A 14113-nucleotide genomic window follows, 5' to 3' on the forward strand; every position below is an offset into this window, starting at 1 on the left:
ATGTTTTTGGCTTTTTTCCCCCCTCAACTGGTGACAAACTGTTCAACTGTTGCCTCAATTTTAAAGAGCATTTTCTATTGATTTTCTCTCTTAGTTTAAAGGTATCATCAATTAAGGACTAAATGAGGAACATTACCTATGATGGCAGTTTGTTTTCTATTTGATAGTCTTTTTATACTGGCACTTGAACAAAAGATAAACTTTCCCATTTTATTTTTTTCCTGAAAACTTTAAAGCACATTTGTAGCATATCTAATACTGCAGCTTATTATATTTTCAGGAGTAGTTTTCATCATAATGCCACTAAGATATATCAAGCATTGGTGTGATTAGTGGGGATGTACTTGATCAATTATATGCTAAAAAGGTGGTGATGAGGAAATGCCTAAAGGCTTCAAGACTGGGTACAAAACTTAAATATCAGAGTTTAAAGCAGTTAAAAATTTGCCATTTTTTTCCGTGCCATGTAAATGAGCAAAGTCAGTGATGACATCTGCTAGGCTGGTAACTGTTAAAAGAAAATGGAGCTTAAGAACCCATGATTTCTTAAGTACCCTAATTGCTCCAAGGCCAAAAAATGTGGCCCTCTCAGTAGTGTCCCTTGGTCCATGAATCTGCAGTCAGTTAATAAGAACTACGCTATTAGCCAGTGTGATGGTTTGTCAGTTGCTAAAATCCCCAGTAATTTGAAAATATGTCTGTGGCAGACGCTGACGGTTGCCAAGGCATCCACTCCCCCTTCATCCTAGCTAACATCTAGCTAAAGTGTCAGAGAGAGAGACATTTATTTTAAGGAACTGGCTTATGAGATTGTGGAGGCCGGCAAGTCCACACTTTGTAGGGTGGATGGCAGGCTGGAGACCCAAGGAAGAGTGGATGTTGCAGCTTGAGTTTGAAGGCAGACTGCTGGAAGAAATCCCTCTTCTTTGGGAAAGTCTTTTTTCTCTCAAGGCCTTTAGTGGATTGAATGAGGCTCACCCACATTATGAAGGGCAATTTGCTTTATTCAAAGTCTATTGATTTAAATTAATTTATCTAAAAAATATTTTCATAGCAATATCCAGACTAGTGTTTGACTCAATACCTAGGTGATATGACCTAGCCAAGTTGACACATAAAATGAACCATCATAGTCCCTTATGCAAACAAACTCATGTTAATAAAAACCTATGGTGATCAGGCTATAAATGTATCCTAAATGCTCAGGTATTGTGGACATTACAGATTTAACAAAAAGCCTGTCAAACTTTGTATACCAAGGTAAAGCTTCATTTTTCTTCCTCTTTTAAATCCTATTAAAAGATGAATTGGGAGGCCAATGGGTTTCTAAAATAACTTAAAGATTTAATTCATGCCCCTAATGTGCAATGTCATGGTATATACTTTCACTAAGAACACAGACTTCCAAGGATTCAATCATTCAGTGGATACCACCAACTCATACTCTGTGGTCCAGATAGGATAAATGTTCAAGCTGAAAGGCCTCAGGTAAGATGGACTGTAAGACAGCCAGAGTGACAAAGCAGTTAGGGGGAGTGCCAATGCTATACTCATGGGCTGTGAGGCCACTATGCTGTGTCGGGGCTGTGTTCCCTGATGGTTACTCCCCTGTTCAGGTCTGTTCTCACTACTACAGCTGCACAGGAAATCCAAGTGTGCAGTTAAGGGCCTTGTTGACACAGGTGCCTTCAAGAGGAAGCAGAAATCACCACCATTCTTTTGAGTTGAGGGAGCCCGGGCTGGCCATTGCTCTAAAGACTTAAACTAGGGTGCGGGGCCTGGTTGAGCAAGGAGGCCTGTTGAGAAGTTGAAGGCAGGGGACCCAGAGGCTCAGGCTGTTTTCCTGAGGATATTGTAAGGAGACTCCTGAACTTGGGACTAACAAGGTGACCTTGGGATCACCACATAATCATTCCAGGTTTCAGATTTCCCTGGCCCTACATGTGGTTTATCACTTGCCCTTTGTAGTGTTCTTATAAGGATTAAATGAAACAACTCAGCTGAAAAGTCAAATTCAATCCCATACCCATAGCAAGTCCTCTTGATACATTTATTTGTTCTTTAATCTGTTGATATTAAAGAACTAGTGAATGGAAAATATGTTTAGCTTTCACTGGTGGCAATTTAAATTTTAAAGAATTGCTATTCACCTCACAGTCACTTAGGGTCACTTTGACAATGATTCAGATTGAGCACTGTGGTTACAGTCTCTACAGAGATCTGATTTAGACAGGGTGGTATCTTAACCTAAACTGTCCATTAATTGGGACTTCAAAATACATGTCCCCTTCAATGGCTCCTTTATCTCTGGGAAGCTAGGTGGTATCAGCTGTGTGACTTAAAGTGGGGCAGGGAGGCAGGAAAGGGCAACACTGGGCCGATAAAGGAGAGGATTTTGGAATGGGGAAGAGAGAAGGGAGCAAGTCCTACATTTCTTTATGTTTCTTTTATTTATTCCTGGTTATAAAAGCATGCATGCAAAATGTGGAAAACTTGGAAACTAAATTGCAAATAGAGGTAAGAAAAAAAGAATCCATAAGCTTAGCTCCTAAAGAATGACTACTCTTAACATCATTGATTGTATATTTCCTTTTCTAAGTTTTTTCTATGTTTTCCTTATTACATAGTGATTATACGTACCTTTTGCATTGCTGTTTTCAATCTAACATTTTAATATAAGAGTTTACCCATGCTAACAAAATATGCACATTATTTTAAAGGCTTTATCATATTGTGTCAAGTTGAATGTGTCCTTACTTCCACCATTTTATTATTGAGCATTTAGATTATGAATATTCTTTATATTACACATTTAGTATAACTCATTTTCGTACAACATTTAAAATACTCTCTTACATCCTCAGTTATAGGTTTTCAAACATGGAATTACTGGGAAAAAGAGTGCTTGGATATGCTAAAGGCTTACATGATGGTAAAAGGTTGTGCCCATTTATACTTTCCCAGCCATGGAAAAGAGTACCACTAATTTAATTTTAAAAACTACTTGAAGCACAACCCTCTATTCCCTTTATTTCTAATGAGGTTCAATACTTCCCCATATATTTGTTAACTTGTGCATATTCTTAGCCCACAGTGATAATTGTTTAATATATTTTTCAAAGGATATTACAAATACATTGGAGTATCTCTAAAGCATACTGTGGAATAAAACCCTGTCACTAGCAGCAATATGGATGAAACTGGAGGTCATTACATTAAGTGAAATAAGTCAGGCACAGAAAGACAAATATATGTTCTTATTCACATGTGGGCACTAAAAAAGTGGACCTCATGGAGGTAGAGAGTAGAATGGTGGTTACAAGTGTCTGAGAAAGGAAGTGAGGAGGAAGGGATGAAGAGAAGTTGGTTAAGGGGTACAAAAATACAGTTAAATGGAAGGAAAAAGTTATAGCATCCAATAGTATAGTAGGGAAATTAACAACAATTTATTGTATATTTCAAAATAGCTAGAAGAGAAGAATTGTAACATTTTCAACACAAAGAAAAGATAAATGTTTCAGGTGATAGATATTCCAGTTACTCTGATTTGATCATGACACATTGTATACAGTTATCAAAATGTCACACATACCGTCAAAATACATACAACTAAGATATATCAATAAGAATAAATAAATAAATAAATAAACAAATAAAATATACTGTGGAGTTTATTCCAAAAGGACAAGATGCAATTTATGAAGTATGTGTGCTCTGTGAATACCAAGTAATAAGTGACTACTTAGTGACAATTCCAAGGAAAAAGAAATGAAGCCTTAAGTTTTCTTAGAAAAACCAAAGCAAATGCCACAAACTTAATGAGCTGTGTTTTGATTTCAGTTCCAAGAATAATTTTTCTCCCATTCCCTGAAAACAATTTTCCAAATTGTTCTGTGTTAAAGGTAGTATAGGCACACCTTGGGCATATTGTGGGTTCAATCCCAGACCACCACAATAAAGTGAATATCACAAAAAAGTGAGTCACACAAATTTCTTGTTTCCCAGTGCATATAAAAGTTAGATAGACTATACTGTAGTCTATTAACTGTTGTGCACATAAAATTTATGTTTACAACATTCTGTAATCTTTTAATTGTGCAACAGCATTGTGCCCAAAAAATGTACATAACTAATTAAAAATACCTTATTGTTAAAGAAACACTAAAAATAATCTGAGCCTTCAGTAAGTTGTAATCTTTTGTTGGTTGAGGGTCTTGATGTCTGTCAATAGTTGCTAATTGATCAGGGTGGTGGATGCTGAGGGTTGGGGTGGCTTTGGCAGTTTCTTAAAATAAGACAATTATGAAGTCTGCCATGTTGATTGATCTTCCTTTCATGAAAGATTTCTCTGTAGCATGTGATGCTGTTTGATAGCATTTTACTTACAGTAAAACTTTTTCAAAGTTGAAGTCAATCCTCTCAAACCTGGGCTACTGCTTTATCAACTAAGTTTATGAACTATTCTAAATCATTTTTTGTCATTTCAACAATGTTCATAGTATCTTGACCAGGAGTAGATTCCATTTCAAAAAACCATTTTCTTTGCTCATTCGTAAGAGGCAACTCTTCACCTGTTCAAGTTTTCTCATGAGATTGCAGCAATTCAGTACATTGTCAGGCTTCACTTCTAATTCTAGTTCCCTTGCTATTTCTAACACATCTGCAGTTACTTCCTCCACTGAAGTCCTGAATCCCTCAAAGTCATCAATGTGGGCTGGAATCAACTTTTTCCAAACACCTGCTAATATTTTTACCTCTTCTTACAAATCACAAATGCTCTTAATGACATCTAGAATGGTGAATCCTTTCCAAAAGGTTGTTTTCAATTTACTTTGCCAAGATCTATCAGAAGAATCACTATCTGTGGCTGTTATAGCCTTATGAAATGTATTTCTGAAATAATAAGACTTAAAAGTCAAAATTACTGCTTGATCCTGGGCTGCAGCATGGATGTTATGTTAGCAGACATGAAAACAACATTCATCTCCTTTTATATTTTCATCAGAGCTCCTGGGTGATCAGATGCATTGCCAATGAGCAATAATATTTTGAAAGGAATCTTTTTTTTTCTTCTGAGCAGTAGGCCTTAACAGTGGGCTTAAAATATTCAATAAACCATGCTGTAAACATATGCCTTATCATTCGGGCTTTGTTGTTTTGTTTATAGAACATAGGCAGAGTAAATTTAGCATACTTTTAAGGGACCTAGGATATTTGGAATGCTAAATGAGCATTGGCTTCAACTGGAAGTCACCAGTTGCATCAGCCCCTAACAAGACAGCCTGTTCTTTGAAGCCAGGTATTGACTTCTTTTTAGTTACGAAAGTTGTAGATGGCATTTTCTTCCAATAAAAGGTTGTTTTGTCAACATTGATGAAATCTATTCTTTAGTGTAGCCACCTTAATCAATGATCTTAGCTAGATCTTCTGGATAACCTACAGCTCCTCCATCAGCACTTGTTGCTTCACCTTGCACTTTTATGTTATAGAGATGGATTCTTTCCTTAAACCTCATAAACCAACCTCTACTAGCTTCAAACTTTTCCACTGCAGCTTCCTCACCTCTCTCAGTGTTCACGGAATAGAAGAGTTAGGGCCTTGCTCTGAATATGGCTTTGACTTAAGGGAATGTTGTGGCAGGTTTGACCTTCTATCCAGACCACACAAACTTTCTCCCCATCAGCAATAAGGCTATTCCATTTTATCATTCATGTGTTCACTGGAGTAGCGCTTTTAACTTCCTTCAAGAGCTTTTCCTTTGCATTCACAACCTGGCTAACTGGCTCAAGAAACCTAGCTTTTGGCCTATCTTGGTTCTCAACATGTCTTCCTCACTAATCATTTCTAACTTTGATTTAAGGTGAGAGATGTGCAACTTTTCTTTTTTTTTTCTGAACACTTAGAGGCCATTATAGGGCCATTAATTGACTGAATTTAGTATTGTTGTGTCTCAGGGAATAAGGAGGCCTGGGGAGAGGGAGAGAGATGTGAGAACCACCAGTCAGTGGAGCAGTCAGAATACACACAATACTGATAGATTAAGTTTGTCCTGTCTTATATGGGTGTGGTTTGTGGTGCCCCCAATTATAATAGCAATATCAAAGATCACTGATTACAGGTGACCATAACAATAATAATGAGAAAGTTTGATATATAACAGAAAAGCCTGAAGTATTGTGAGAATTACCAAAATGTGACACAGAGACATGAAGTGAGCCTATGCTATTGGAAAAAGTACCCTCGACAGACTTGCTCAATGCAGGGTTGCCATAAACCTTCAATTTGAAAAAATGTAATATCTGTGAAGCATAGCAAAGTACAATAAAAGGAGATATGTCTATGGCAGTACAAAATGACAAAAATTAGAGTGAACAATTTTTATAATGAAGCAAAGAGCTAGAAAGCCAATTTGTTTCCAGGGAAAGTAGGAATGTTGTTCCCAAACCAATTAGACCCAAAATGATTATGACTGATATGTATGGTCTGGGCTCACTCTGAAAAGTTTTGTTTCCTGAAGAAGACCTTAAAATACAAGTACTATATGTCTTTATTCATAATGTTTGAATGAATGCATACAACAAATTGTCAAGAAGATAAACCTATATATAATGAAAAAATGACAAAGGGGATGATTCAGTAGTATCCCATTTTCTGTATAACTTCCAAAATAAGTAATTCATCATTCATTCTATAATATATTTAATTTTTTAATCCCCCAAAGCTAAAAATTTTAGACTAACACTGATAACAGAAATACATTTTAATGCAAAATATATGAAACAAAATGACTAACAAAGAACCAAATGATTATAATTACAACTTTAAAATTCTCAAAATGCTTTAACAACTAAATAATCAAACAGAACAGTAGGAAATATAGACTGTTTTTCATTGAGACGAAAAGAAGAAAGTTAAAGTTATAGGTTACCACCTTTTACTTAGAGACTTGACACTGTCTGGGTCCTCTCCTGATGGATGCCATGTTTCTAATACGACTCTCTCATTTAGAGCTGCACAAGAGACAGCCCCAGGTATTTTATACAGTTATTACTTCTGAAGCTACTCATATTGTAGCATGAATGTCTACCTTTAATTCCTGCTCCTAATTTTTTGTGGACAATAATTTGTATTATTATAATTATTCACAGCCCATAGTATCTCAAAAAACATATGCATATGGTAGCCACTGGACAAAAAGCTAGAAATTAAACCAATGTAACAAAAATGGTTTTATTTAAATAAGGAAAGGAATGTACCTCATGGGTAGCGGAGAGTGAATATGGGTCTGAAAGTGGCCTCACAAAAGTGGTCATCTGTGTAACCTCACAGATCTGCTATCAGCTATTGAGATTTCATACAGAAACACAAAATGTGCTCTTCTTAGAATCTGACACACAATGTTTTAAAAACTCACTTGCTTGACAATGAAAATTCTAGAAGAATGTGCCAAAGACTAGCATCTAAAGTAAATCAGTTCTAACCAAGAAGGGAGTTTCAGATTGAATGAAGGGCAGAGAAGCTACTGGACAAAGCGGACAAGCAGCACTGAGTGTCCACACTGCCACAATATTCAAGTCACATAATCCTTAAATGTGTTACATGATGAATTTGGCTGTAGCACTTGTGTAATGTTGAAGGGTTACACAGTTTGTTGCTATATAAATAAAATTAACTCCTCTAAGGCATCCTTCAAAAAACAAGAATGTGATCCAGGTACAACATAAAAGACTGTCTGCTCATAGGCCATACAACTGTGGTACTTTGAAAGACATACTTCTCTGTCAAACTGGGTCTTAGAGACATTTCAGGAAGCAAAAACATGCCACATATTTCATGGATTTCTTTCCTAGACAGGTTCCTGTGATTGAATTGAGCAATACAGAAAAATAGGGAATGAACTAAGTTTCTCTATCCCTTTGGGTTTCAGCCAATAATGATCTCAAGACATAATACAAGATTAAAGCAGGAACATTTCCAATTTCTCCTCAGCATCCCCTTTCTGCCAGCTTTGATTAAACAAGTGTGGGTATGTTCTATTTGAGCTAGACACATTGAATGTAGAAGACTCCTCAGTAACCCTCCTCTTTCTTAAAACAAACAAACAAACAAAAAAGGAACAAGGGCACACTGGCTGTTGCATGTCTTTCCAAGTATCCTTCTATGAATGGTTCTTTATTTTATAATGCTCAGCTTCTGAGACTCAGGAGCTGTCATGCAATGTTGACACGAACATGATGCAAGATTAAGTGAAATGGGACTACCTAAGCCTCCTGCCTCCTCATTAAGTTGCTAGAAATATGAAATGAAAACTTAAAATATAGTCTTGGCAGCCATTGCTGATTTTTTTACAACTTATTTTTCCAATATCTGACAAATTCTTGAGACAACATTGTATGAGAGAAATAGCAAATGGTTGGAATCAGAAGATCTTGCTTTTGCAAGGCAAGGTTCTTCCATTTGTAAGTGATGTGATTCTGAGGTGGTGCAGGAACTACTCAGCATTGCTGGTATTTGATAAATGCAATGTGTCATTTAATTGTAACTAATAATAGACCCCTGCATACAACTCATGGTGAATGTGGGGTCGAGAGGCTGTGACTGCACTCTATTGCTACTAACCGTTTAGTAAATTTGGTGACTTTTCTTACCCGGGGAGAAGAGGAATAGGTACATATTGAAAGAAATGAAATCGTGTAGGTACTGACACTTCCTTTTATTTGTGGGGGAATATGTTGAAACACAGTATAGTATACTTTAATAACTGCTAGTGTTTGACATTCCAATGATTTCACCATCCCTTAAAGATCAAACCCCAATTCTTCACGCAAACTGACCCAACCACTTGCCATCATCCTGCTACAATAGTGGTCTGCTTCAGGCCCTCCACACACCTTGGGGGATTCTGTTTTGTTTGCTCATGCCACACCTTGTCTGAGAGTGTCTCCTGATTCCTCCTCTCCAACTGAGTTCTACCTAGGATGCCCTCCTTTTCCATGAAATCCCTTTAGGACATCTAATACTCTCTGAGTCCTTTTCTCTAAAATTCCTAAAGCCTCATTTTGTACTATGCATCTGGCTGCTATTGAACATTGTCCTGTTCTATTTGGGTCACAAAGACTCATGTGCTTTCTATGTGCCAGGCTCTGGTGCTACAAATGGAGTTGACGAAGACAGTGTTCCTGTCCTCGCGGTGTTTACCACCAGTTGGTAACAAATGTCAGTGTAGCGCATGCAGCCATGGCAGATGTTTGAGTCAAATGCTACACAGGACTTGCCCAACTTGGTAGGTGCAGAATCATAATATGCAGTCATCTCACTTTCTCCAACTCCTTATGTCTCTTGCATCCTGATCTTCTAGTTCCCTCTTCTCATTTAAGAAAAACTTGACACCTGGCTCATTCTTCACTTCCATACTGTGGCACTATCCTGGTTTTTTCTAATCATATAGGCACTGGTATTTTGGTCCCTTAACTTCTTCTAGACGTTGTCTCCTCTTCCCATGGTCACCACTCAACTGATCTACTTTAGAAATTCATCTTTTTTTCTATATAGAATTTTCATTTTTTCCAATTTTCTTTGTCAAGTACTCCCACTGTGACAGTTCTTCAACTTTACCAGATACTTCTGGTTGATTGACCCCTGCATTTTCTCCCCATCCATCCAGAGCCTCTTTCTGTTTTTCCTTACTATCCAGATTCTGTCTTTACTTTCTTCACTGTCCAATATCCTTAACTCCATTACCCTCTGACCTGTCCCAAGCCTCACAAAAACTCACAATCTGTGGGAAGATTGAAAGAAAACAGATTCATGATTAGTTACAGGAACTTGACTCGAATGTCTGCATCTCCAACTCCTGTAATGCCTATTTAGATCTACTCTTATTTCTTCCAACATCCAACTGTCTTGTTCTCAGTGCTTCACCTTACCCCACCTTGACTGAGAAATAGAAGGCATGGATGAACCTCTCTCTGTTGATCACTCTCAGACATATGTTCATCTACAATCCCAGTCTCCTCCTTCCCTTTGTTGTTGCAGGACTTTTCCTCCTCCTTTCAAGCTGCCATGTGGGGACCCAGATGGGCTCCTTGCTCTGACAAAGTCAGACACAAGACCTGCGCAGCACCCAGCCTTGGGTACTGGGTGCTCAAAGAACCACTTTTCTGTTTCAGTTTGTGTCTCTGGAATGAATGAATATATATATGTATATATATATGTATTTTTTTTTTTTTTTTTTTTTTGTAGCCCAGAGCCTGATTCCTTGGAGACCCCAAGAAAACTTGGCAGCTGTCCCCATTAACTAGCTCTTTGGGAAATTTGTAGGTCTTGATGAATTACAGGATACAAGAGAGTAAACAGGGCAGAGAGAGGAGAAAGGAAGAAAGAAGGAAAAGGTATGGGAGTCAGGGGCTTCTGAATGTGTGCTCCCAGGACCTGCTCATCTCAGCTTCACTCACTAACAGTCATTTTGGAAGCATGCAGCAAATACGAATCACAATGCACACTACAGATGCTAGGATCAGCACAGACAAATACTAAACACTGGTTTATCAAACTCATCAGTTTCCAAATACTCAACAGATCAAATAAGTGCTCTGCTAGTCGCTGAGGGAGAATGTGAAATGCCATGCTTGTTACTTCCTTCACAAGGTTGTCTTCATCTCCCCTTTCACAGTATTGATTCTTTTTTATCTTTTACAATCTTGCTTTTATTTATTGTCCTCTATGAAGCTTTCCCTAAGCCGCAGGGCCAATCTCTCCTTGCTCAGTGCCCCTATAGCCAACATACAAGTTAGTCAGGGCATGTATCTTCACATACGAAGGCCCAGCACTTATGTATCACACCATCCGCTATGCCTCTGAGTCACTCACAATTGGCCTAATTCACCATCATGTTTCCTGCACCCAGCATAATTCCTAAGAATCCAACACATGCTTGTGGAATGAATGAACGAAAGGATGAGACCAGATGAGAAATTCCAAAAAGATGAATAACATATGTAGGAGCTACATCTTCAATCCCAAGAAAGCCCTTTCCATTCACACCCAGGTGCTCCTGGGTGGCCCCCTCTCATCCTCCCTATAAAGATCAACCGGTTTCCTTTTCCATGCATCTCTCTTCAGTAAGCTGTTTATTTTGGTCAATACTCTGTGTTGATCTACCAATGATAGCTGGTCCTACCTGACTGAAGGAAGTGGCAGGTGAATCTCTCTAAATCACCAGCGTAGACCCTGGGAATGCACCAGCTACTCACCTCGCTTGCTGGCAGACGCAGCAGACCCAGGCTTTTTCATGCTTCTGGTAGGAGCAGCAGCTCTTGCAGACATTGAACTTGCAATCTCCACACTGGCGCTTGGTGTTGACGAGGAAGGTGAAGGGCGAGCAGCAGCGCATGCAGCAGTGCTCCACGAACTGCTGGTGCTTTGAGAGGATGCTGCACTTGCTGCCTTCCTCATCCAGCTTCTGCTTCAGCTCACTGGGAAACCAAGGTAGGGGAAACGGGAGGAGGAGAGAAACACAACATCAGGTCAGAGGCTGTCTCCCCAAAGCACCCACCTTGGCCCTCCCTTAGGCCAAGCTACCATGTAGGACCTTCCTGGAAAACAAGAGAACTCAGAAAGATCAACTGCTCAACATTATGACCAGAGAAGAATCCAACACATGCTTGTGGATTAGTTTTGTATACTCCTGTACGTCACATTTTCTATGAGAAAGCATGAAAACCTTATTACTTACATTTCAGAGACTACATTGAGATACAAGTTATTATAAAACTAATAAGCACATCCTTGAAAAATAAAACCTTTAACTTAATTAATGCCTTTTTAAAGGAGCAGGAGATCACTTATGATAAAACATTAATCCTCACACAGCCCAGCTGGGAATATGATAAATGCAGTCCTGGCTTTATTTAACATCCCTGGAAACTGAAGTACCCAAGGATTTTAAAAGCTTTCAAATCTATATGAGTCAATAAGGATTCTATGGGTGATGGGCAGATCAAGGCACTTGTGATTCAGAGTTGGATAAAAGAACAATTCTGTTCTTCTAAAAAACTCCTGATCACTGGGCACACAGCCAACCACATTAATGCAAAACATGACAGTGCATACACTCCTCTCTGTGCTCAGTGAGAAGAAAAATACACTGCAAACAGGTTGAGTAACCTGGGGGAAAAAATGAAAAAAAATTTCCTCTGAATCAGCAGGTTTGAGTTGTTTTTCCTGCTACAAAAATGGGGGCCCCCAAAGAACAGTAGAAAAATTATTATTTTTACTACTATTTTACTATTACTATACTATATTACTAGACTATAATTTTTACTATTTTAGTACTACTATATTACTACACTACTACTTTTACTATTTTCCTACTGTTACACACTATCATTATAACAGTCACCCACTTATAACGGTTCAACTTATGATTTTTCAACTTTCTGATGATGCAGAAACTATATGGATTCATTAAAAAGCACCAGAAAGTGATACAATACTCTATCATGATGCTGAGCCTAGCAGCAGTGAGCCACAGCTCCCAGTCAGCCATGAGGTCATGAGGGATATAGTCTATGGTGTACTATGTTTTACTATGTTGTCCGATGACTTTGCCCAGCTGCAGGCTAATGTAAGTGTTCTGGGCATGTTTAAGTTGGCTGGGCTAAGCTGTAATGTTCAGTAGGTTAGGTGTATTAAATGCATTTTCAACTTATGATAGTTTCAACTTATGATGGGTTTACTAGGACGCAATCCCACTGTAAATCAAGGAGCATCTATGTTTTACTGCAGCATTTTACTATGATAATACTTGAAAGTATTTTACTACTTTTACTGCTACTATTGTTTTACTACTGTTTTACTTCATTACTTTTTTTAAACTTTTTATCTTTACTAGTATTTTTATTTTTACTATGACTATTTACTACTCTTTACTACTATTACTATTTTTCTGTACCCAGTTGTGATTATGCAGTTAATACTGGATATATTTATGATGTATGTGGCAAATATTTTCTCCTGTTCTGTCCTTGTCTTTTTATGTTTATGGTGTTTATTCTTGTTTAGAAATGCTTATTTTTTCTGTAGTTAAATCTGTCAGGCTTTTCTTTCATGGACATTGGGCTTTATGTCTTGCTTGAGAAGGCCTAGACCACCCCATCAGTTTATGTACATAGTCAATTAGCCCCTGTATAGGTTGAAGGTTGGCCCCCTCAAATGATATGCCCATGCCCTAAATCACTGGAAACTGTAGCTTTTACTTTATTTGGAGAAGGGGTCTTCTTATAAATTAAGAATATCGAGATGTAGTTATCTTGCATTTTCTGAGTGAGCTCTAAATCCAATGACAACTGTCCTTTAAGAGACACACAGAGAAGGCAATATGAAGACAAAGGCAGAGATTGGAGTGCTGTGGCTACAATCCCAGTAACACCAAGGTTTGCCAGAAGCCACCAAAAGCTAGGAAAGAGGCATGGGCAGATTCTCCCCCAGAGACTTGGGAGGGAGTGTGGCCCTGCCAACGCCTTGATTGTAGACTTTTGACCTCCGGAAGAGGGAGATGATACATTCTTGTTGTTTTAAGCCACCTGTTTGTGGTAATTTGTTACAGCAGCCTCAGGAAACTAATATAGTTTCTACTTTTTTTTTTTTTTTAAAAAAAAGGAAAACAGTAAGTACAAACTTTCCTCAACACTATATCCTCATCTAGTTACCACTCTCTAATAGTTCTAACCTCTTCTAGTTAAAATTCCTGAAAGAACCATCCCTGGTAGTCAGTATATGTTCTTTATTCCCATCACTCCTGGGTCCACTCCAGTGGACCTTTTGTTCTTTTTCTTAAATAAAACAAAAGCTCTGCTGGAGATCCCCCACTAACCTTCATGTTGAAAGATCCAAGGGGACTTTCTAGGCCTTGTCTTACCTGATTATTCTTCCATTCTTGAGATACTCTCTTCCCTTCCTCGTGTTACTCTTGTTTTCCTTAGCCCTTTTCCAATTCCTTTGCAAGCTATCTCTTCCTCCTGTTCTGACTTTTTAAATGTTAGACAAGACTTTTTAAGGCACAAAATATTTATTCACTAATGAAGATTATTTTCAACATTAATGTTAACCTTTT

At 38.1% G+C, this 14113-nt stretch overlaps 1 protein-coding gene across 3 annotated transcripts in view; it reads right to left on the reverse strand.

Moving 5' to 3' along the window:
• MYRIP (myosin VIIA and Rab interacting protein) overlaps positions 1-14113 on the reverse strand; it is a 409112-nt gene that overhangs the window by 180445 nt on the left and 214554 nt on the right. For all 3 annotated transcript variants that reach the window (XM_023231569.2, XM_023231568.2, XM_023231570.1), the window contains exon 3: positions 11253-11474. In XM_023231569.2, coding sequence (XP_023087337.1) covers positions 11253-11474 — 222 coding nt within the window. The remainder of the gene's footprint in view (positions 1-11252; positions 11475-14113) is intronic.

The sequence above is a fragment of the Piliocolobus tephrosceles genome, chromosome 2, assembly GCF_002776525.5.
Source record: "Piliocolobus tephrosceles isolate RC106 chromosome 2, ASM277652v3, whole genome shotgun sequence".
Classification (NCBI taxonomy): domain Eukaryota; kingdom Metazoa; phylum Chordata; class Mammalia; order Primates; family Cercopithecidae; genus Piliocolobus; species Piliocolobus tephrosceles.